The sequence below is a fragment of the Etheostoma spectabile genome, chromosome 20 (genome assembly GCF_008692095.1).
Source record: "Etheostoma spectabile isolate EspeVRDwgs_2016 chromosome 20, UIUC_Espe_1.0, whole genome shotgun sequence".
Classification (NCBI taxonomy): Eukaryota; Metazoa; Chordata; class Actinopteri; order Perciformes; family Percidae; genus Etheostoma; species Etheostoma spectabile.
Genome location: NC_045752.1, coordinates 12477239 through 12495214, shown reverse-complemented (window position 1 = coordinate 12495214; position 17976 = coordinate 12477239). Strand labels below are relative to the sequence as shown.

The 17976-nt window shown below is 41.8% G+C and overlaps 1 protein-coding gene across 6 annotated transcripts in view; it reads right to left on the bottom strand.

The window, feature by feature from the left end:
- Window positions 1-309: 309 nt before the first annotated feature.
- The window catches only part of LOC116670116 (uncharacterized protein KIAA1522 homolog), a 31177-nt gene continuing 13510 nt past the window's right edge, over window positions 310-17976 (bottom strand). For 3 of the 6 annotated variants that reach the window (XM_032500444.1, XM_032500446.1, XM_032500445.1), the window contains exons 3-8: window positions 7003-7146; window positions 6798-6841; window positions 6542-6677; window positions 6237-6338; window positions 2060-6034; window positions 310-1242 (exon numbers count right to left, since the gene is read on the bottom strand). In XM_032500444.1, coding sequence (XP_032356335.1) covers window positions 1187-1242; window positions 2060-6034; window positions 6237-6338; window positions 6542-6677; window positions 6798-6841; window positions 7003-7146 — 4457 coding nt within the window. In that variant the 3' untranslated portion in view covers window positions 310-1186. Of the gene's footprint in view, window positions 1243-2059; window positions 6035-6236; window positions 6339-6541; window positions 6678-6797; window positions 6842-7002; window positions 7147-8729; window positions 9031-17976 lie in introns of those variants that run through there. The other 3 variants (XM_032500447.1, XM_032500448.1, XM_032500449.1) reach the window with 3 other exon arrangements.

Below are 17976 nucleotides of genomic sequence, written 5' to 3'. Positions count from 1 at the left end.
CTTTTTTTTTTCTTTTTTTTTTTTTTAAATGACTTAAAACCAGTCAATTTTGTTTATACAGGTGGCATGCTTATTTCACAGAATTTTCTTTTTGCCCACCATGGCTGCTAAGGAAACCAAAACCTTGAGTGTTCAATTTGGAAGCGATGATCAGATTCAAAACTACATTTTCCAAACTATTCAAATGGAAAAAATGATTCCATTGAATTGTCATTTTTGAAACTATTCCAAGTTGCAACCAGTTCTCAATGTCCAATCCTACTCAAGAGAAGGCTGAACTAAAAATGTAACTGAACATCAAAATAAACAGACAATTTGATCCGTCCATACATCTTTATTCTTTTCCATTATAAACGATTTATTACAGTGTATGATACCAGTTTGAAAAATATAGTTCAACACAGAAAGATCCCACTGTTTGAGCAATAACTGAGGAAAGGCAATACCGCCATTATCGGTAACTAAAAGCAGCAGAAAATGAGTCTAGTATTGCATTACATGTCTGCTCATTGTTTCTTTGACATTAATGGTCACGCCCAGAGAGGACTTTGAATTATTAAAAACAAGATTTCTGAGAACATAAATTTGGAAACGAGCTATACAAACAAACTTGATTTAAATGAAATTAGGGTGCAATAACATTGCAAAGAAGACATTCTGTATGTAGACCCTCTGAACATGAAAACAGGAAAAATAACTTAATTCATATTTTTTAACATAATTGGTGTGGAAACTCTTTTAAAGAAAATACAGAACAGAGGACAGATCCATCATTACTGGATATGTTAAATGTACAAAATCATGCTATATTTACAGATGAGCTCCCCAAATTCCCATTGTAATGAGTACAGACTAAAAAAGCTCTGCTACAACAGGACATAAGTGGTACAATCAATGTTTGACACTAGAGGGTGGTATATTCCCATCTCCTGCAGAGGTAAAGCTCAGAAGACCCTCAGCAAAAGAAAATATGCTGTATTTGCTTTTAGTAAAATGCTAAATGAGTATGTGAGGAAATTAAGACCCACGCCATTAACATCAAAGTCAAAGGATTTTCTTTAAAATCTTTGAAATAAGCATCTCATCTATCCAAATCCAGTTTATTTTCATTCAAACACAAAGACCAACTTGCAGCAGATTCAGTGTTACTGGTAAGTCCTTCCCAGGTCTCCTTCAGTCTTTACAATTATGTCATGCCTCCTTCAACAGTACCTGCTGTCCCATTTGTTATCTCCGCAGCATCTGAGGTTGGAGAATTTAGGCAACATTAGTTAAATAGAGTGCAGAAGAGCTGTACAATGAAATAAAAACAGATTTTTAGCCATGATAGCCGCATGGCTCTAGGAACGGCGAGCTAAGTTAGTTGGTCCAACACTTTGGTCCAGACTGAAACATCTCAACAACTATTGGATGGATTGACCATTGGCATTTAGCATTCATGTTTCCTTCAGAATGAATTAGAATCACTGTAATCTCCCTTTAATTTGTCCAGTACTTTGAGTTACTTTTTGTTTAGTGCAGATTTATTTTCCATAAAATCAGCATGCTATCAAGCTAAGATGCTGAACATGGTAAACATTAACCATGCTAAAGCTGCAGTCCTGCAATTTGAGGCGAATGGCAAAACAGGAAAACCTCCCGTTTATCCCACAATAGATAACACCACTGTTAACCGTGTTGTCGCTTCACTGAAATAGCCTCAATTAGCTATTTTTTAGTGTTGAAACACAGTACAAACAATACGTTTTTCTAAATTAGCTGAATTGATTCCATAAGTATTAATAACATCATTCAATTAGTTAATGTCAGCTCCCAAACTGTAATCTGTTTCTCTCACTTGGTTGCTCATAATTATGGTCCAGTTAAATGATATGACAGGAATGCCAGCATGTTGGAACTGTCGTTTTGAGCATTATAGCATGCTGACATTAGTATTGAGCTCAAAGGATATTCTGTGCTAAAGTACAGGCTCCCAGAGCTGCTAGCGTGGCTGCATAGGCTCTTAGTCTTGTTCATCGTTTCCTTACGCGTTTTATTTATAATGATCAATCTCTCTTACCCTCAATACTCGCTTGCAGTGCTTCCTGTCCTGCAGTTTGCTCTGTCTCTTCACACTCATTCTCTTTGCCCTTCGCTTTGGGTTTCCTTGCAACAGGTGGTGGCACCTTGAGTCCCTGCTTCACCGACTCCGCTTCACTCACCATCTTCTTTTGTACGGTTGCCATGGTCTCCGGTGGCAACTTAGTCTCAATCACCACCTTCTTGTTACTCTTGGAGAAGATAAAACTTGCTGTGCTGGAGGGGGACTTATGGAGGTCTATTGGTGATGTTGGTGAGTTTATGCTGAGGCGAGATCCAGGGCCGGTGTTTGATCTGGCTGCAGTTCTCAGGCGGATAGCCTCCTGTAGGTTCATGGAAGGAGAGGAGGTCGTGGCAGGAGGAGCCTTTTTTGTAGGGGAGGCCACTTTGGATGAAGATGCAGGTAGAACCAATACTGACTGGGACTTGGGCAAAGCTGGATGTGCAATAACTATGGCATGTGGAGAGGTGGGTGGTGGAGAGTTGGGCGGTGGATTGATGGGTGTGTTAGAGACAATGATCAGGGACCTTCTGATGGGCTTCTGAGGAGCTTCGCCACTGGCAGATGAGGTTTGGCCAAAATTGCTGGGCTCCTGCTTCCTCATGGGGACCTCAGACTCTGGCGGTTCCGTAGCTTTAGGAGTCTCAGGGCTGCTGTTGACTGATCGCAGCTTGACCTTCTGCAGAAGGGAGGGGGTGACAATAGGAGTGGGTCCCTTCTGTACAACAAGAGCAGAGGTCAGCTCAGCGGTTTGGTTTTCTGTGCTTGCAGGACTCGGCTGGTCCTTAATATTGACAAGGCCCTGCCCAGGTAAAGGTGGAGGTAAAGGAATGTGTACAGGTTGAGAAGAAGCCAGTTCTTGAGCCTTTTCTGGTGAAGGAGAGTTTTCAAAAGCTAGTGGGACAGAGACTTTGGATGGTGGTGAGAGGGAAGGCTCCTGGGTTGCTGGGCCAACAGTATTTGGGAGTGCAACCTGAGGTTGGATGAGAAGCTGTATGGGAGGCGGAGGGGGAATACTCTGAGGGGGAGTGAGAATACTGTTGGAAGAAACTACGTTAGATTCAGATGTGGATAGGATACTCTCTTGTGGAAGATCAATCTCCTGCTCTGATGACTTGGGTTGTGACGGTAGGGGTGGTGGCGGTGGAATACTTTGTGGTGGAGTGAGCTTGATAACGGGTGTCGCTTCTTCAGAAGATTGACATGCACTCTCTTGAGGGGAAATCTCTTCAGTTGACTGAGTGCAGACCTCTTTAGGAGGCAGAGGGGAGACCTTGATAACCAGTGGAGGGGAGACCTCTTTAACTGGTGCAGGAGGTACCACCGTAACCAATGTGACAGAGTCGTAATTACCATTTGTAGGGGGGCTCTCTTGAACCATCAGCGGAGAGGACTCTTTTGGCCTCACAGGAGAAACCTCTTTAGGTGGCAGCGGAGAAACCTCTTCAGGTGGTGGAGGAAAAACCTCTGTAGGTGGCGGTGGAGGAGAGACCTTTTTAGTCACAGGAGGGGAGACTGCTTTATCTGGTGGAGGGGGAGCCATATATGATGGGGGAGGTGGGATACTCAGGGGTGGGGGTACGATCCCCTGGGATGTACCGGGCTTCTCTGGTTCAGTCTCTGCAGCCACCCTAACACATTCTGTTTTCACCACTGATTTAACAGACGCAGTTGTACAAGAGAAGACATTACCAGGAATGGATCTCTCTGGCGGCACCTGAACAGGTGGAACTATCCCCACCTCAGCAAACATTGGGGGAGGTGGGAGAGGGAAATCAACCTGATCTGGCCCATTGGGGCCTGCTTGTGTCATTAGTGGAGGTGGTGGGGGCCAGGACGACTCAGGGGACACAACAACTGATGTGACAGAAGCAATCTTTGTGGCGTGTTTGGTGGGAGGTTGGAGAGGAGGGTGCACCGGAAGAGAGGGAGATAGAGGAATGCGCACTGATGAAATGGCAGGTAAAATATCCATGTCAGTCATTACCTCTGTAGTTTGTGTGGATGTCTTTTTGGCTTCTTCTTCTTCTTCCCTCACTGCTGCCAACCTTCCTTCACGTTTCTCTACAGCCTTCACTAACATCCCATTTATTAAGTCACTTACTCTTACTTTCTTAACTTCTTCTGTCACTTTGCTATTTCCTTTCATATCAACATTCGGCTCAGCCAGTCTGTCATTACTCTCTTGGTGAATCTCTGCACTCAAAATCTCACTTTCTTGAACTTTCTTTGTCTCCAGCACATGTAGGAATCCATTAACGGACTCCACTTTTAGAGCCGGATTCTTGTGTTTCCTTTCTACCACCAAGCTTTTCACAGAGCCCTCTGTAGATGCAGAAGGAGACTGCCTCTGTTGTCTCCTGTCCTTTGGATTTTTCTTTATGATGGCATAAAGGTTATCAGGTACCGGGGGTCCTAGCAGCAGCTCAACAGAACGCTTGCTGTGAGCCCATACCTCTGGAGGAGGGGGTGGAGGTGCATAGACTTTAGGTGGCGGAGGAATGTTGAAGAGTTCTCTTAAGGCCCTTACAGAAGGGCTGACACTGACAGCATCGACTGGGGTCTCAGGTTTGAGATCATCTGGTGGCGGGAGAGGGGATGAAGTTAAAACAGCAGGAGTGGACCCGGGAAATAACCTTTGAAGCTTTGCTAAGATGATCTTATGCCTTGGAGAGGTGTACTGGGGCTGTTTAGAAAGCTTTGGGGATCTGCCATCTTGGCTGGAGTAGCCACTGGACGGGGATATTATTTTGCTAGGATCATTCTCCTGAAGTGGTTTCAGAATCTCTTGTAAAGCCTCTATGGACACCGTTTCCTCAACCTTTGCAGCATTAGCCTCTGCTGTTATTGCTTGCAGCGGCAACCTGATGGGACTGAATGACACAGAACATGAGGAGTCGTCCAGAGAACTGGTGTCAGCATTGTATCCAAGGTTGTCTATGGTCATGGAGGGCACAGGAAAAGATTTGTTTTTATCATTTTCCTCACCAGAGGGATAGGCGTTTTGGAGAGGAGATTCCCTTGAGTTGATCCTATCTTCTGCCAGATCACGTGAGCGTCGCTTATTCTTACTGTGAAGGGAATAGGAGCGGCTTGGAGGAGGAGGAGCCCTCTTGGGCTTCATGACAGAGAGGCTACGCGCAAACGAGCCCTCTTTCTTTACCTCGTCTCCCTTAATAATGAGCTGACCATTGGAGGTGCTTTTTGAAGCCTTGCTGATTGAGGAGTAAACACTGACTTTGTCCTCTTTAGCAGATGCATCTCCGTCCTGTGACCTCATCTGTCTGGGGGTGCTGCTACTGGAGATGGTGGAGGAGTCAGAAACCAACGTCTCCGACGACTCAGAGTTGCTCCAACAAGAGCTGTCAGACATATTGGAAGGATTGTAGCGGGAGGCGGAGGTGATGTTGGAGGCTCTGGAGGAAATGGTTCTTGAGGAAGAGGCTCTAGAGGAAGAACGGGAGGGGGCTGGGCTGGACAGCAGCAGGCTGCTCTTGCTAACGGTGCGGACGCTGTTGCGACTTCTTCCACGGCTGATTTCCACCACATCGATTGAGGGTGGCAACACAGCATTGGGAATGATTTTGGACATGTAGGGGGCCTGGGGTGACATGGACATGACAAGGCCTGGTGGCTCCTGCTGGAGGCTGTTGGCAGTGGTCATACAGGGAACGGCCAGGGACTGAGGCCTCTGCCCACCTGACAAGGCAGGGCCCAGTCGGTGCAGCAGGGCAAGGTCATCCCTATGACCAGCATGGGTGGCACCGAGCTGCTCGAGTTGGCCTTTGTTGAGGGAATGGATGACGTTCATGTGCTGTAGGCTGGCACTGGCTCCCTTTTGTGACTGTGTTGCCTGCTGTGTCCCATCCGTGGTTGTGCTGTCGTCAGTTTCACCATTATAAAGCTGTTCCTCATCTAACCTCTGAGTCAGGGACCAACCAACTCTGTCCAGGCCTGAGAGAAGACAAGTACACATTATTAGTTAAGGATATAGACATGCAAAGAAATCATCCATATATTTATTGTCTGTGTAGAAGACAGTAACATAAACATATTTAACACTATAATAGTTCTGAATGTAGAGCATGCAATTGAAATAGTAATTCATAGACGGATGGATTTTGTCAGTAATACGTTTAAATGATGAGCTGCATACCCAGTTCTCTCTGAACATGCTGTGGGATACCCACAACAGTCTTTGTGTGTCTTCTCCTGGTCTTGGTCTTTTTCCCAGAGTTCAAGGGCCTGAATGTTGATTCTGTGCAGACAAAGGGCATGAGAGAAGAGAGAGAAGAGAGATAAAAACTATTATCCCTTGATCCTTAAAAGCATTCTATTTAAAGGGAATACAATCTGTCCCAATAAATATTTAATCTGTCATTTTGTTTGTGTCTATCACCACATGTGATATAATGACTAAGATGGGATGTAAATACTATTTTATGCTTGTGGTGAAGTTACCTTGCCTGGTGAGTCCAGAGCGGGAAGATCTTGTGGACACGGATGATCGTACAGAAACGACAGAAGTTGTGTCAGCAATGGTACTGTCTGTCATAAACCCTCCACCTTCCCCGTCTGTGTGGACTGTCATTGTGGACTGGCAAAAAAAAAAAAGGGAGAGACAATTCTTTTGAGAGAGAAAAATCACTTGTACAAGAACGGTGTATTTGGTGTAACTGTAAGAAAACAGCAAGTCAGGGTGTGAGTTGTCACTTACAACTGTGCTTTCATTGTCCTGGAATTCCATACCATGATTGTTTTCTGCAAGGAGAGTAACATTTAACTCTGCAGATTAATAATGGCATTTAAAATTATCAGCCGTGTTTATATCCTCTGGTACACACCCTTTTGGGAAATATGCAGACAGTGTTGCCACGCCTCTAATTTAGTGCACAAGACTGTATCACTAGAATGCTTTGTACCTTCCTCCTGCATCATTTTCAATCCCTCCAGGGCCTCAGTGTGAAGGTTCTCCAGGTACTGATGCCTGCTGCCCTCGATGAACACATTCTCCTGGATCAATGGGGGTGCAGGGGTCTTGTCATCGTCGCCCCGCTTTGGGACAGCTTGAAGTAGAGAGAGGGGACAGGGGATCAGTCTGGATCAACTCAAAGCTCTGTGTTACTGTAACAGTAAATGAGGGGGCCATATGGATGGGATGAGAGCATTCAGGTGTATGCCAGGGACATTTAAGCACCGTAAATATGTTTGAGAGTTAATTACACGAGAGTGTGTGAATTTCAAAAGGCTGAACTCATTCCTTCCAATCATGCAGGATTAAACTCCAGGGACTCTGACAGTGACTTTTATGAGGGATTATCACTTCAAAAATCTACCGCCAGAAACGCATGCTCGGTATTACGCATTTTCTTCATGATCAAGTATTGTTTAATTAGATTGTGTGAAGGACACTAATTAAATTGCTGTCACATCTTGTTGCCTGCATAGTACATCCGTTCAATATTTAATTAACTAATAATAAAAACACCAGAAATACCATGTGATGAACCATGGGCATTAAAAGTTGTACTCTAAATACCTGAATGTCTCCTAATGAGTTGCTGTCATACAAAATCAAGTTTAGTTTTTGGTTTTAATGTTATGGTTTTACTTTGAAAGTGCCAACTCTGTTTGGATTATTGTCCCTTTTGCATTTTAAGAAGACTTGATAAAAAACAAACAGATAAAAGACAAAAGTTAATGTTATGCTAGCTTTACATTTGCTGACCAACTGGCACATGATTGAACTCTGTGAGCCATGTGGTGCCTTTACACTTTCTGGACAGTCTGGGATCATTGGGCTAAGGCACTTTTATGTAATGTAAAATGTAAATGTAAATGTGCTGTATTTATATAGCGCTTTTCCAGTCTTAACAACTGCTCAAAGCGCTTTTACATCTACAGGAAACATTCACCATTCCACACATTCATACACTGTGGCCGGGGCTGCCGTACAAGGTGCCACCTGCTCATCAGATAAACACTCACACACATTCACACTCCGATGCGTAGCACCAGGGGCAACTCGGGGTTCAGTGTCTTGCCCAAGGACACTTCGACAATGACTGCAGGGGCAGGGATCGAACCACCAACCTTCCGATTGGCAGGCAACCACTCTACCACTGAACCACAGCCGCCCCAGTAATGGTAACAGCTGCTCCACATTTAGCCACCTCTACCTCTACACCTCTACTCTACTGTACACACTGCAGTAAAACCATGCAGGATTTAGCCTCGGCAGCCATGTGCTCAGTGATCGCTACGATTTTTTTTTTTACAACTTTGGTAACAGCATTAGGGGGTGCTCCTAATAAGCAATAATCTACAAATATGATACATTCTAATACCTTATTTCATTTCCCTGTAATTTAGAAGTCTTGGTTGTTAACACAATTAGACTACAAATCACAGCATATATCAGGGGAGTAAACATAACAATTTGACAGTAGTTTTTATGGCCCGCAGCCACAGTCATTGACCACACTTTAATTACTTTACTGCCTATCCTAGGCGAGCCAGTTGATCCAGCCTGTCCTGGTCATACTTGAATAGCAGTTTTAAAAATCAAGACAGGAACAATTGGTTTGAGTAGTGAACCAATCAGGTCTGTTGTCTTGTAATTTCAAACAATTGTGTTGCTTTCACTCACCTTTCCTCTTGAAGAAAGTTAGAAAGCTGTAGAAATTAATACTAGAGTTACTAGTAAGAAGCACTACCATGGTTTCTTGTAAAGTAATCCAAAAGGTACACAGAAACTATACCCAAGTTCTATTAAAGATAGAGAGAAAAAAAGATTTAGATCTAAAGGTGCAGTCTGTCAGTCAAAAAACATCCTGGAAAGATCACGGCAGGATGATTTGATGCTTGTTTTTGATGAAGTTGTTGTTGACAGTCCAGGTCCATGCGGAGTGTTTCTACAGCCAATAGACAATCAGAGCTCAGACGCTAATCCTCAGCAGCCTAATTCCTACCATCTCTCTCTATTCCCTATCCCCTATTCCCTGCTCAACAAGATACCCGGAATCCCACTGTTGCCCCCCATCTGCAGGCAAGCTCGCCCCAGATTGGTCCATCAGGCCACAGATCAAACTGAGATCATACATGTAAACATTAAAAGGGAAGAGATAGCTGTTGTCAGGGATTTGCGATACGAGGGATGTCCCGCATGGCTCCCCACTCACTTGAGCCATAGCTTTAGAACAGTTAATAAATAACACTACACTGCTTTCTTAGAAAGAAAAAAAAACACTGTAGAACTCTAGTAACACAGCAAACATATTTACTTCCTCAGACTTCATTATGAGACATATAACTTTGTTGTTTTGCCACAAGGGGGAGTAAGTGAATTAAAAGAATCTCTTCCTAAAACAAGATTAAAAACATGTTTGAAAGGAAGCATGCAGCTCCACAGCACATGAACAATCCTTCCCTAAAATTCTCTATTTACAGAAGTATTACATTAGATTTGTTACTGTGCAGCAAGAATACAGAGGATGACAGAAGATCTTAAATGATGTAGTTAAGACAATGTCTTTATCTTTTTGTTTTCTATTAAGGACACCTAAAACTCGTCTGTGGTTCAGTTGTTTGCTTACTTCCTGGCGTGCTGAGCAGACATGACATGGTATGTATGTCATCTGAACAAATGGAAAACATTCCCATGTTTGTGATCCTACTGTGTGACTCAAGACCAAAACGGTTTACAAAAAAAAGGGAAAGAAATTAATTTGCTTGTGTTACCAGTACATAGTAACAAGCAGAAAGAGATCATTAGTTGAACAGAAACAACTGCTTGAGTGGAGATGTAAAAAAAAACGTTGATATGCATGTGTAGGGTAAAGGCAGTTTAGGACAACACTTATCTGGTAACAGCACACACTCGATGATGGGTGGTCATATTATCACTGGTTCTGTGATCACATTGTAATTGTGTCCAAATTAATCACTGACATATTAAAGACACCATCTGTCACTGAAGCTGGCGGTATTAAAGGACTGATAGAGATTATGTATGAACCCAAAACTGATGTTGACATCTCAGATTTGGATAAATAGATTAAATCTACTGGGTATGATCCTGTGCGCCCAGTTGCAGTCTCTGAGGAAAAACAATGTGTATAAATAATTTTAAAAAAAAACAGCTCCGAGAGGAATTGTGATTACATTTTACGACATGTAACTACTGGTGGATTTAAAGTAAAACATTTTGAATGAGCAAACATCTGTTGGCATGCCTGTTTTGGTAGAACATGGATTCTCTGGCATGAAAAATAGACGAAGAGAAGAGAAGATTTCGGGAGATATATTGAGTCATCAACTACTGTAACTAAATTACAACCAGTGACACTGACACCATGTAAAGAGTGCTTATGATTTAGAAGTAGAGCATTGCAATACACTGTAACTGACTACCCATTTTAGATTAGGAGCGATGATCCGTGAATCGAGTTAGGTTTAGAAAGAAAGACAAGAAATTACTCGAACATTTTCAGCTTTTTAAACAAATTTCTTTTCCCGTTTCATTTCTTTTTAAGAAATGAAACGGGAAAAGAGAAAAGAGAGTTGCTCAGTTTCAAACTGTGTATAGTTAAAATTGACTGTAATGTGCAACGGTTTGAGCTTTAGATAGAGCCCCACACACACACACATGTACAAAGACAAACTACCACTGACGTGATGTGACTCTTTCTAGAACAGCGTCATGGGAATCAAACAGATGCAAATACCCCACACACACCTAACGCCCCTGCCCTAACTTGCCCCTCGCTCTTGTTTTGCACCGCCAGGCAGACAGCCATGCAGAGGCATTCTCTCCAGCTCTGAGGGTGCTGTCTGCCAGGTGCTTAAGCCTCTCTAATCAGCACAAACCCAACTGAATGCACTGTGATGACAGTGGGAAAGGGCTGGAGGCTCACCGTTTCTCTGAAAGCAAGAATGTACAGTCTCGATACACTGACCGGACACCCTGGTCAAAACTTGAGTACTCCATTGACTATATTCACGCTTTTGGTTTTCAATGAATTAAATATAAACATCCCTCCATCATGGCTGAAAGAAAGGAAGGACGAAGCGTTGTGTGACAAGGACAACAATCCCGGTAACAGATACACCAGCATCACCTGGCATGCAGGGTTACACTCTAATTCACTGTCAAACAACTCTAGTTGTATGCCAGCAAACCAGTTTGCATCAGATACCTCCAGAAATATACTCAAGAGGCACACACATTTTGCAGGTAGCCACTTTTTGCACCGTAGTTGACCACATTGCATCCGTTTACATCCTGAACCTCCCAACAACCTTCATCTGTCGCTTCACAGATTAAAGGTTAGGAGCCAAACTCCCGTTCTCAAACTGCCAACTTTATAGCAATGGAGGTCTCTCCCGTTTGGCTTAGCTTATCAGATGGACATATCAGGAGAAAATTAACTTTGTTTTGAAACCTGTTTTTGTCTCAGGACCAAACTCGCAAGATCTGACATCACAGAGAAGCTAACATCAGCTAACATTCGTGAACACCCTAACAAAACCTCTGTGATGCTTAATATGTCTTTTAGCTGTGTAAATATCTAATGTTAGCAAAAGAACATATTCATAAATTATTTTACATATAACTTTTCATCCATCCACACTATATTCACTACATGATCAAATGAGGCCACGCCCCTTTAAGAGACACGAAGTGTGTACCATTTCATACTATTGGCGCTGCTTGGAATGCATTATCTATAGGATCTTTGGATGCAGTTGTGTAAGAGTGCTTGAAAACTAGTTAGCAAGCGAGTTGAGAAGGTTGAACAGGTACATTAGTTAAGTAAAGTGATGAATAAATGGTAGAAATCAATAGCTCCATTATGCAAAAACCCTTTGTTGTTTCACAAATATATACTCATTCATGTGTAATTACTTCCACCAACTAATCAAAGTATTGTGTCTGTTAACTTTCCCTTACACCATTAAGCTCATACAATATACAGAATGACAATAGCACTGATACTTTACTAACATTAGATTGCATTTGTTTGGGAACCTGATAGCTGATGTTAGCAATGAAATGGTACCAAAATAACGTAAAACTAGTATTACACTGAAGGATCACTCACTGTCAAAGTCTTACTTCTTGGAATAATATGGCCAACAGGAGTTAAACATGCTAGCGGTGTGGCGATTGTTCCACCACAAACTTTAATATCTCAAAACTATGGGATGAATTCTCACGAAATTTCAGTACTGATATTAATGGTCCTGACAGGATGAAACAACACTGACTTTCCTTTAGCGCCATCAGTAGGCCAAACTTTGACAAAATGTCCAAATACCTGGAAACTGATGACATTCCCAACAGCCTCAAGTATTTTTAAATGGTAGCATGTTAACATACTGAACTAAAATGGTAGAGATGTTGACCATGTTAAACAACACCTGCTAAACCTTAGCATGCAACTATTGTTATTGGAGCATGTCAGCCTGCTAACATTAGTATTTAGCTCAACACACCACTACGCCTACAAACAGCTCCACAGAGCTGCTAGCATGGCTATAGACTTATTAATTCTACTTCAGAATAAATTGAATGGTGGAGCACCTCCCCATCACCCACAAAAAACTGGGCAGGTCCCTTTTATTATGTACAAGCAGTCTTATCACAGTTCCAGTCCTTGAATACATCCCAAAAGAACAGTGTGTTCTTCTCGGAGAGGAAAGCATGAATAACCAACACTGTGTGCACCCTTACTAAACTTTGCTTCACTAGTGAGGTGCAACTAAGTTATCTTCACCAATAGTACAGTGAATTTCTACTCTTTAGTTTACAGAGAGCCACATTGTTTGAAAACTGCCTCAAATGACTAGAAAAGTCATGACTGGTGAGTGACTCACAAAATTTTCCAGGTACAGATTTGTCAGTCTTTCTGTTGACTTTCCTCTGTGTGTTGGCAAACATTGTCCTTTTGTGACAATAGCCTGTGCAGTTGGTGCAAAGCCACTGTAACATATCTGCATATCTCGACAATGAAACAATGTATGAGTTCATAAATAATAACTGTTGCTTTTGGACATGCTGCTTTGATTGGTAACAGTGACACCAAACATTAAAAAGATTGCGACGAAGAAAAGGAATGTGATTAAATGAAACTGGAGTACATTATTCAGTTGGGACTAGAGGGCAAACTGGCACTTAACGCACTTCTCTTACCATTCGATTGACCTAAATATGATCTCCATAAGGGCGTGGTGACTCTTTACCTATTGAAATAAAATCCTTCCAACAGACCCTGTGATTATAAAAAAGTATTTGCCCATCAGTTTACTATACAGCAAGCCAAGTCCTCATGCACAGAAATTCCCACAATGTCAGCATCAGCTTGATTCTTTTCACATAAACATCTGAGCAGATGGGTGCTTGTGTTGTGTCAGCTTAATTGTCAGATATTTTATATACAAAGTGACAAAAAGTACCTAAAGGAAATAATCCCCACTCCACTGCAGTGTTATAATTTACAAGAGCTCATGACAGAAGGCTAAATAACACCTTCCTGGCTGGTTGATTACTTCCCACCATGAGAAAAAGAAAGTAAAACTCTATTAGATGTCAGTTTTCTCAAACCTGTTCTCCTGCACTTCACTGTTGTTATATCATCATCTTGACATAACTATAATAACTACAAGTACACACAACTACAGTGTTCTAAATCATATTGAAATGGACCATTTTTAAACAGCAATATAATTTGTAATTAATTGAACTAAGGTTTACGTTGTCTTTGGCCTGTTGTGTTTTGACTGCACTCTGTATTGTGTACAATTATGTATGTTCCAAATATGCTATAACTTGCCCTGTTGCCTCCTCGTTTTCTCTCACTTTCCTAAATTAACGTGTTGCAAGTTATCCATCAGTATTTTACTTTTAAAAGTTTTCTAGCTGAAAACTTGAACTCTACTCTCCATGAAAACATGACTCGATTTATGTTATAATGCAATCTATGTTACAATGCAATCTGCTTTATATGCAATCTAGCAGATATCATGCAAAAACTAAGCTGAAAATATTTTTTATACAACTGTATCAAAAGTGATGTGACAATGGTTTATTGGTGTGCTAATGCTCCACCTGACACCTTTAACTAAAAGGGCTTTACACTGCATAATAAACTGACAGATAATACAGAAAAGCAACAGATAAATACAATTAAGGCCCAGATATACTTGCTTTTAACTACACGTTTGTGTATGTAAGATGGCTGCCACGCGTATCCTGCATTCCTTTGGAGCGTACATTGTGCACGTCTACAGAAATTAGCGCTACGCGTCTGCAAAATGCAATTCAGCACAAACGTGGGGGCAGTATATCATCTGACAGGCAGGTCAGCAGCTGTTCCACACTCAAGCCCAAGAAGTGGCTTCTGGTGTCGGCCAGGGACGACATGGCCCTGATCTTCCCCTTAGTGGATATACGTTTAATCCTCCTGGTACATGCAAAGTACGCAGGCAAGTATGTAATGCCGTTTGCGCTGCCGCCGCTTGTCTACACATACACATTGTTAAAAAGCAAGTATATCTGGGCCTTTAGGCTTCATAATCTTTCTTAAATTAAGCAGCGTCTATAACTGAATCTTCAACACAAGTCAAATAGCATGCCTAATATGATCTCACCTAGCATGTACTGTATGCCAAACACGCACTCACACACAAAAGGTTCCTTATTCCTAGCCTCCTCAAAGAAAAATCTTTATAAGGCTCAGGAATGTGAGCAATCGCTGAGGGAGTGTTCAGTGCGAACAGGTAACCTTCTGAGTTTACCTTGGCATGACCTCATCAGTTTTCCCTTCACCTTATTTCCATTTACCCAAACCAATGACATTCCTCAAATCCATTATGAAACTAAGACGGTATCTGATCAGCCAGAGTTGTATAAAAGAGGCCCTTCATCTAGTTTTACACAGGATCAAGAAAACTGACAGCACGGCAGGGACATAAATCACTGTTATACAGGTACGCAAAAACGCACAGTAACAGTGTTAGGAATTAGACAAATAGGAGCAAATTAAAATGTGAGGACAGATAATCTCTGCCTGTTGGCTCAGGTTGAAACATTATCCAGGTACCAGTAATTAAAGAAGACAATGCAGAGTTAATAGGTTTACCACACTGATAGGTTCAGGAGGCCAGAGTTTATCGCTCCAAAACCGGCTTCTGTGCAGTTCCCTCTCTGGTCAAACTCCATGGGCCTTGTTTACAAAAATGCATTCCCGCGAGAGCAAAGGGTAAGGTAACCGCATACAGGGTTTGCATGCTCACCCTAACAGGGAATCTACATAAATTTGCATCAGCATGTCCTCCTTAAATAAAATTAAAAAGCAAAGACATTAGGAAATTGAATTGTCTGATGTGTAGCAAGCTACTTTGTCAGGGACCTATCGGTATATACTTATCAGGAAATACCTGTAATCATGATTATAAATCTGACCACACATTTTAGTATGTGACCGTTTTTATACATTATTTATATTCATTGCTAGGAAACATTTACGTTGGTCAACTCTTATTAAAAAAAAAAGAAAAAAAAGTGTGTCAGTTTTTTGAGAAAATAACTGCTCTTCAAAAAAAAAGTGATTTATTTTAAAATAAATATGAATTTTAGTTAAGTTGGAATGTGTTAAGGTAAACTGTATAGTAACTTTAACATTAGTTTAAGTTACCCATAAGTATTGAGAATATGAAAGGATTTAAATCTTTAAATCTAAAAAATGGTTGCTGGTTACTTTATTTTTAATTGTTTCAGCTCTAATATTGTTTTGTTTCTAAGATGAATACTATTTTTCTTGTTAATTACACTATCAACAAATAGTGTAAAAATCACACTTTATAAAGGTGAGGTTAATGTTTTGTCTATGGTGATCTATGAGAATACCTCACAAAAAGGTGAGGTTTCATACTAGTCGTCTATGGCACCAGTGTCTCGGTGCTAGGAAGAACAGTGGGAGTGGAGGGGTCAGGAAAAACAGAACCCCTTGTTCCTCACTCACTGTAACAGTCCTGGCGTGGCTTTTAATTAACTGGCACTGTGCCTGTCATACCAGGCATTTAGTGGGCAGGAGGCCCCTCTGGCATCAATACTGATCATCATCATCATCATCATCATCATCAGGGGCTCAGCTGGAGGTTTTCTGGGCAAGTGTGTTACTTTGCACCGTGGCCTGCTCCTACAATAAACCTCCTCTGAATGCATTTAGGGAATTGCTGAGCTCCTTCTCTAATCAGAGAGAGCGTCTGGCGAGGAGATCGCAGTGGATGTTGCCAGCACCGGCTCAATAGTGGCATATGTTCCCTGACACAAAAATCACACTTAATAGTCACCTCCGGCTTTGTAGTGATATGTCTCTGTAACATTCAGGCCTATGACCTTAAAAGGAACCGTGTGTAGGATTTAGGAACATCTAGTAGGGAGGTTGCAGATTGCAACCAACTGAATTTTCCTTCCCACACCCCTCCCTTTCCAAGTGTGTAGTAGAACCATAGACCGTATAATATTAATGGACAAATTATCCGGTTCAGCGAAGTGCTGCAAATGCGGAAACCTGCATTCTATCTGAATTTCAGCAGGGGGCAACACGTGCGGTTGCAAAAGGAGGTCGGTTTCTGTAGAAATCTATGAGAAAGTGACCCACTTCTCACTTGATTTATTGACTTGATTTAACTCAGTAAACATTTTCATGAGTTTATGGTCTCAAATCGCTAGTTTTAAGTCTTCTGCAATACAGATTGATGTTAATTTTATGAATAATGGTCTCGTTAATTTTAAAATCAACGCTAAAGCAGGGAGTGTTTTAGGGCATGGCTATGATGTGATAGCCAGTGAAAGCGTGTAAGGTAACGTGGCTCGTCCCTCACTCCTCCCTCTCGTCTAAAATCGCCACATCTGCAACCAAGATGGCTCCACCCGTAACAGCAAACACGACAAACCAGCACGAGTTGATCTCCACAAACAAATAGGTGATGTCACACATGCTCTGTCCAGTAATAGTATACAGTCTATGAGTAGAACCTACGGTGGCCTTCAGTTAGGGCTAGGCAGAGGTGGGTGGTAACGAGTTACATTTACTCCGTTACATTTACTTGAGTAAGTTTTTGAAAAAAATGTACTTCTAGGAGTAGTTTAAATCACTATACTTTACTTGTACTTGAGTAGAGATTAAAGAAGAAACTGTACTCTTACTCCGCTACATCAGGCTACAATGAGCTTGTACTTTTTTTACCTCTTGGTATTCTACGCGTCATGTTTTTACCCCGCGTACGTCTCATTTTAATGTTTTATTTGACAGAGAGAGAGAGTCTTCCGCTTAGGCTCTACCACGTGACTGTGTTCTACCAATCAAACGGCGTTGTGCAGTCACGTGACCATTCTCGATCTCAGCGGCGGGACCATAGACTGTATATATCTATGGGCGGGACGTGTTAGCTTACAGTCGTAGCAAAACAAAGAATGTCGCCAAGGCAACACAGACGTGGAGGAACCGCCCCGGCCTCACAGTGAAAGCATGGTTACCTTTTAGGAAAAGTGTGAAACAGCAGCTAGACTATGCGGCGTCTTCTGTGTCGACCAAAACAAACGGACATGTGAGTATTCAACAATTCAACATCTAACCTGAGGAAACGTAGCGGTAGTTTTAGTTTTTGCTGTGGAGCGGTGGATCTTTGTCTTTTAGGTTACATACAGTATGTTTTGGACATGCAGTATCCATCCTAATTTAATGTGACAAGACTCTCACTTAAGCTATTTTGTAATTAATAAATTAATTTTTATTTATTTTATTGATTGGATGAACTATAATCTGCCTAAATATGATTATTTTGTATTTTTGTTTGTCTGATTGATGCTTGTGTTAAGAAATAAATCA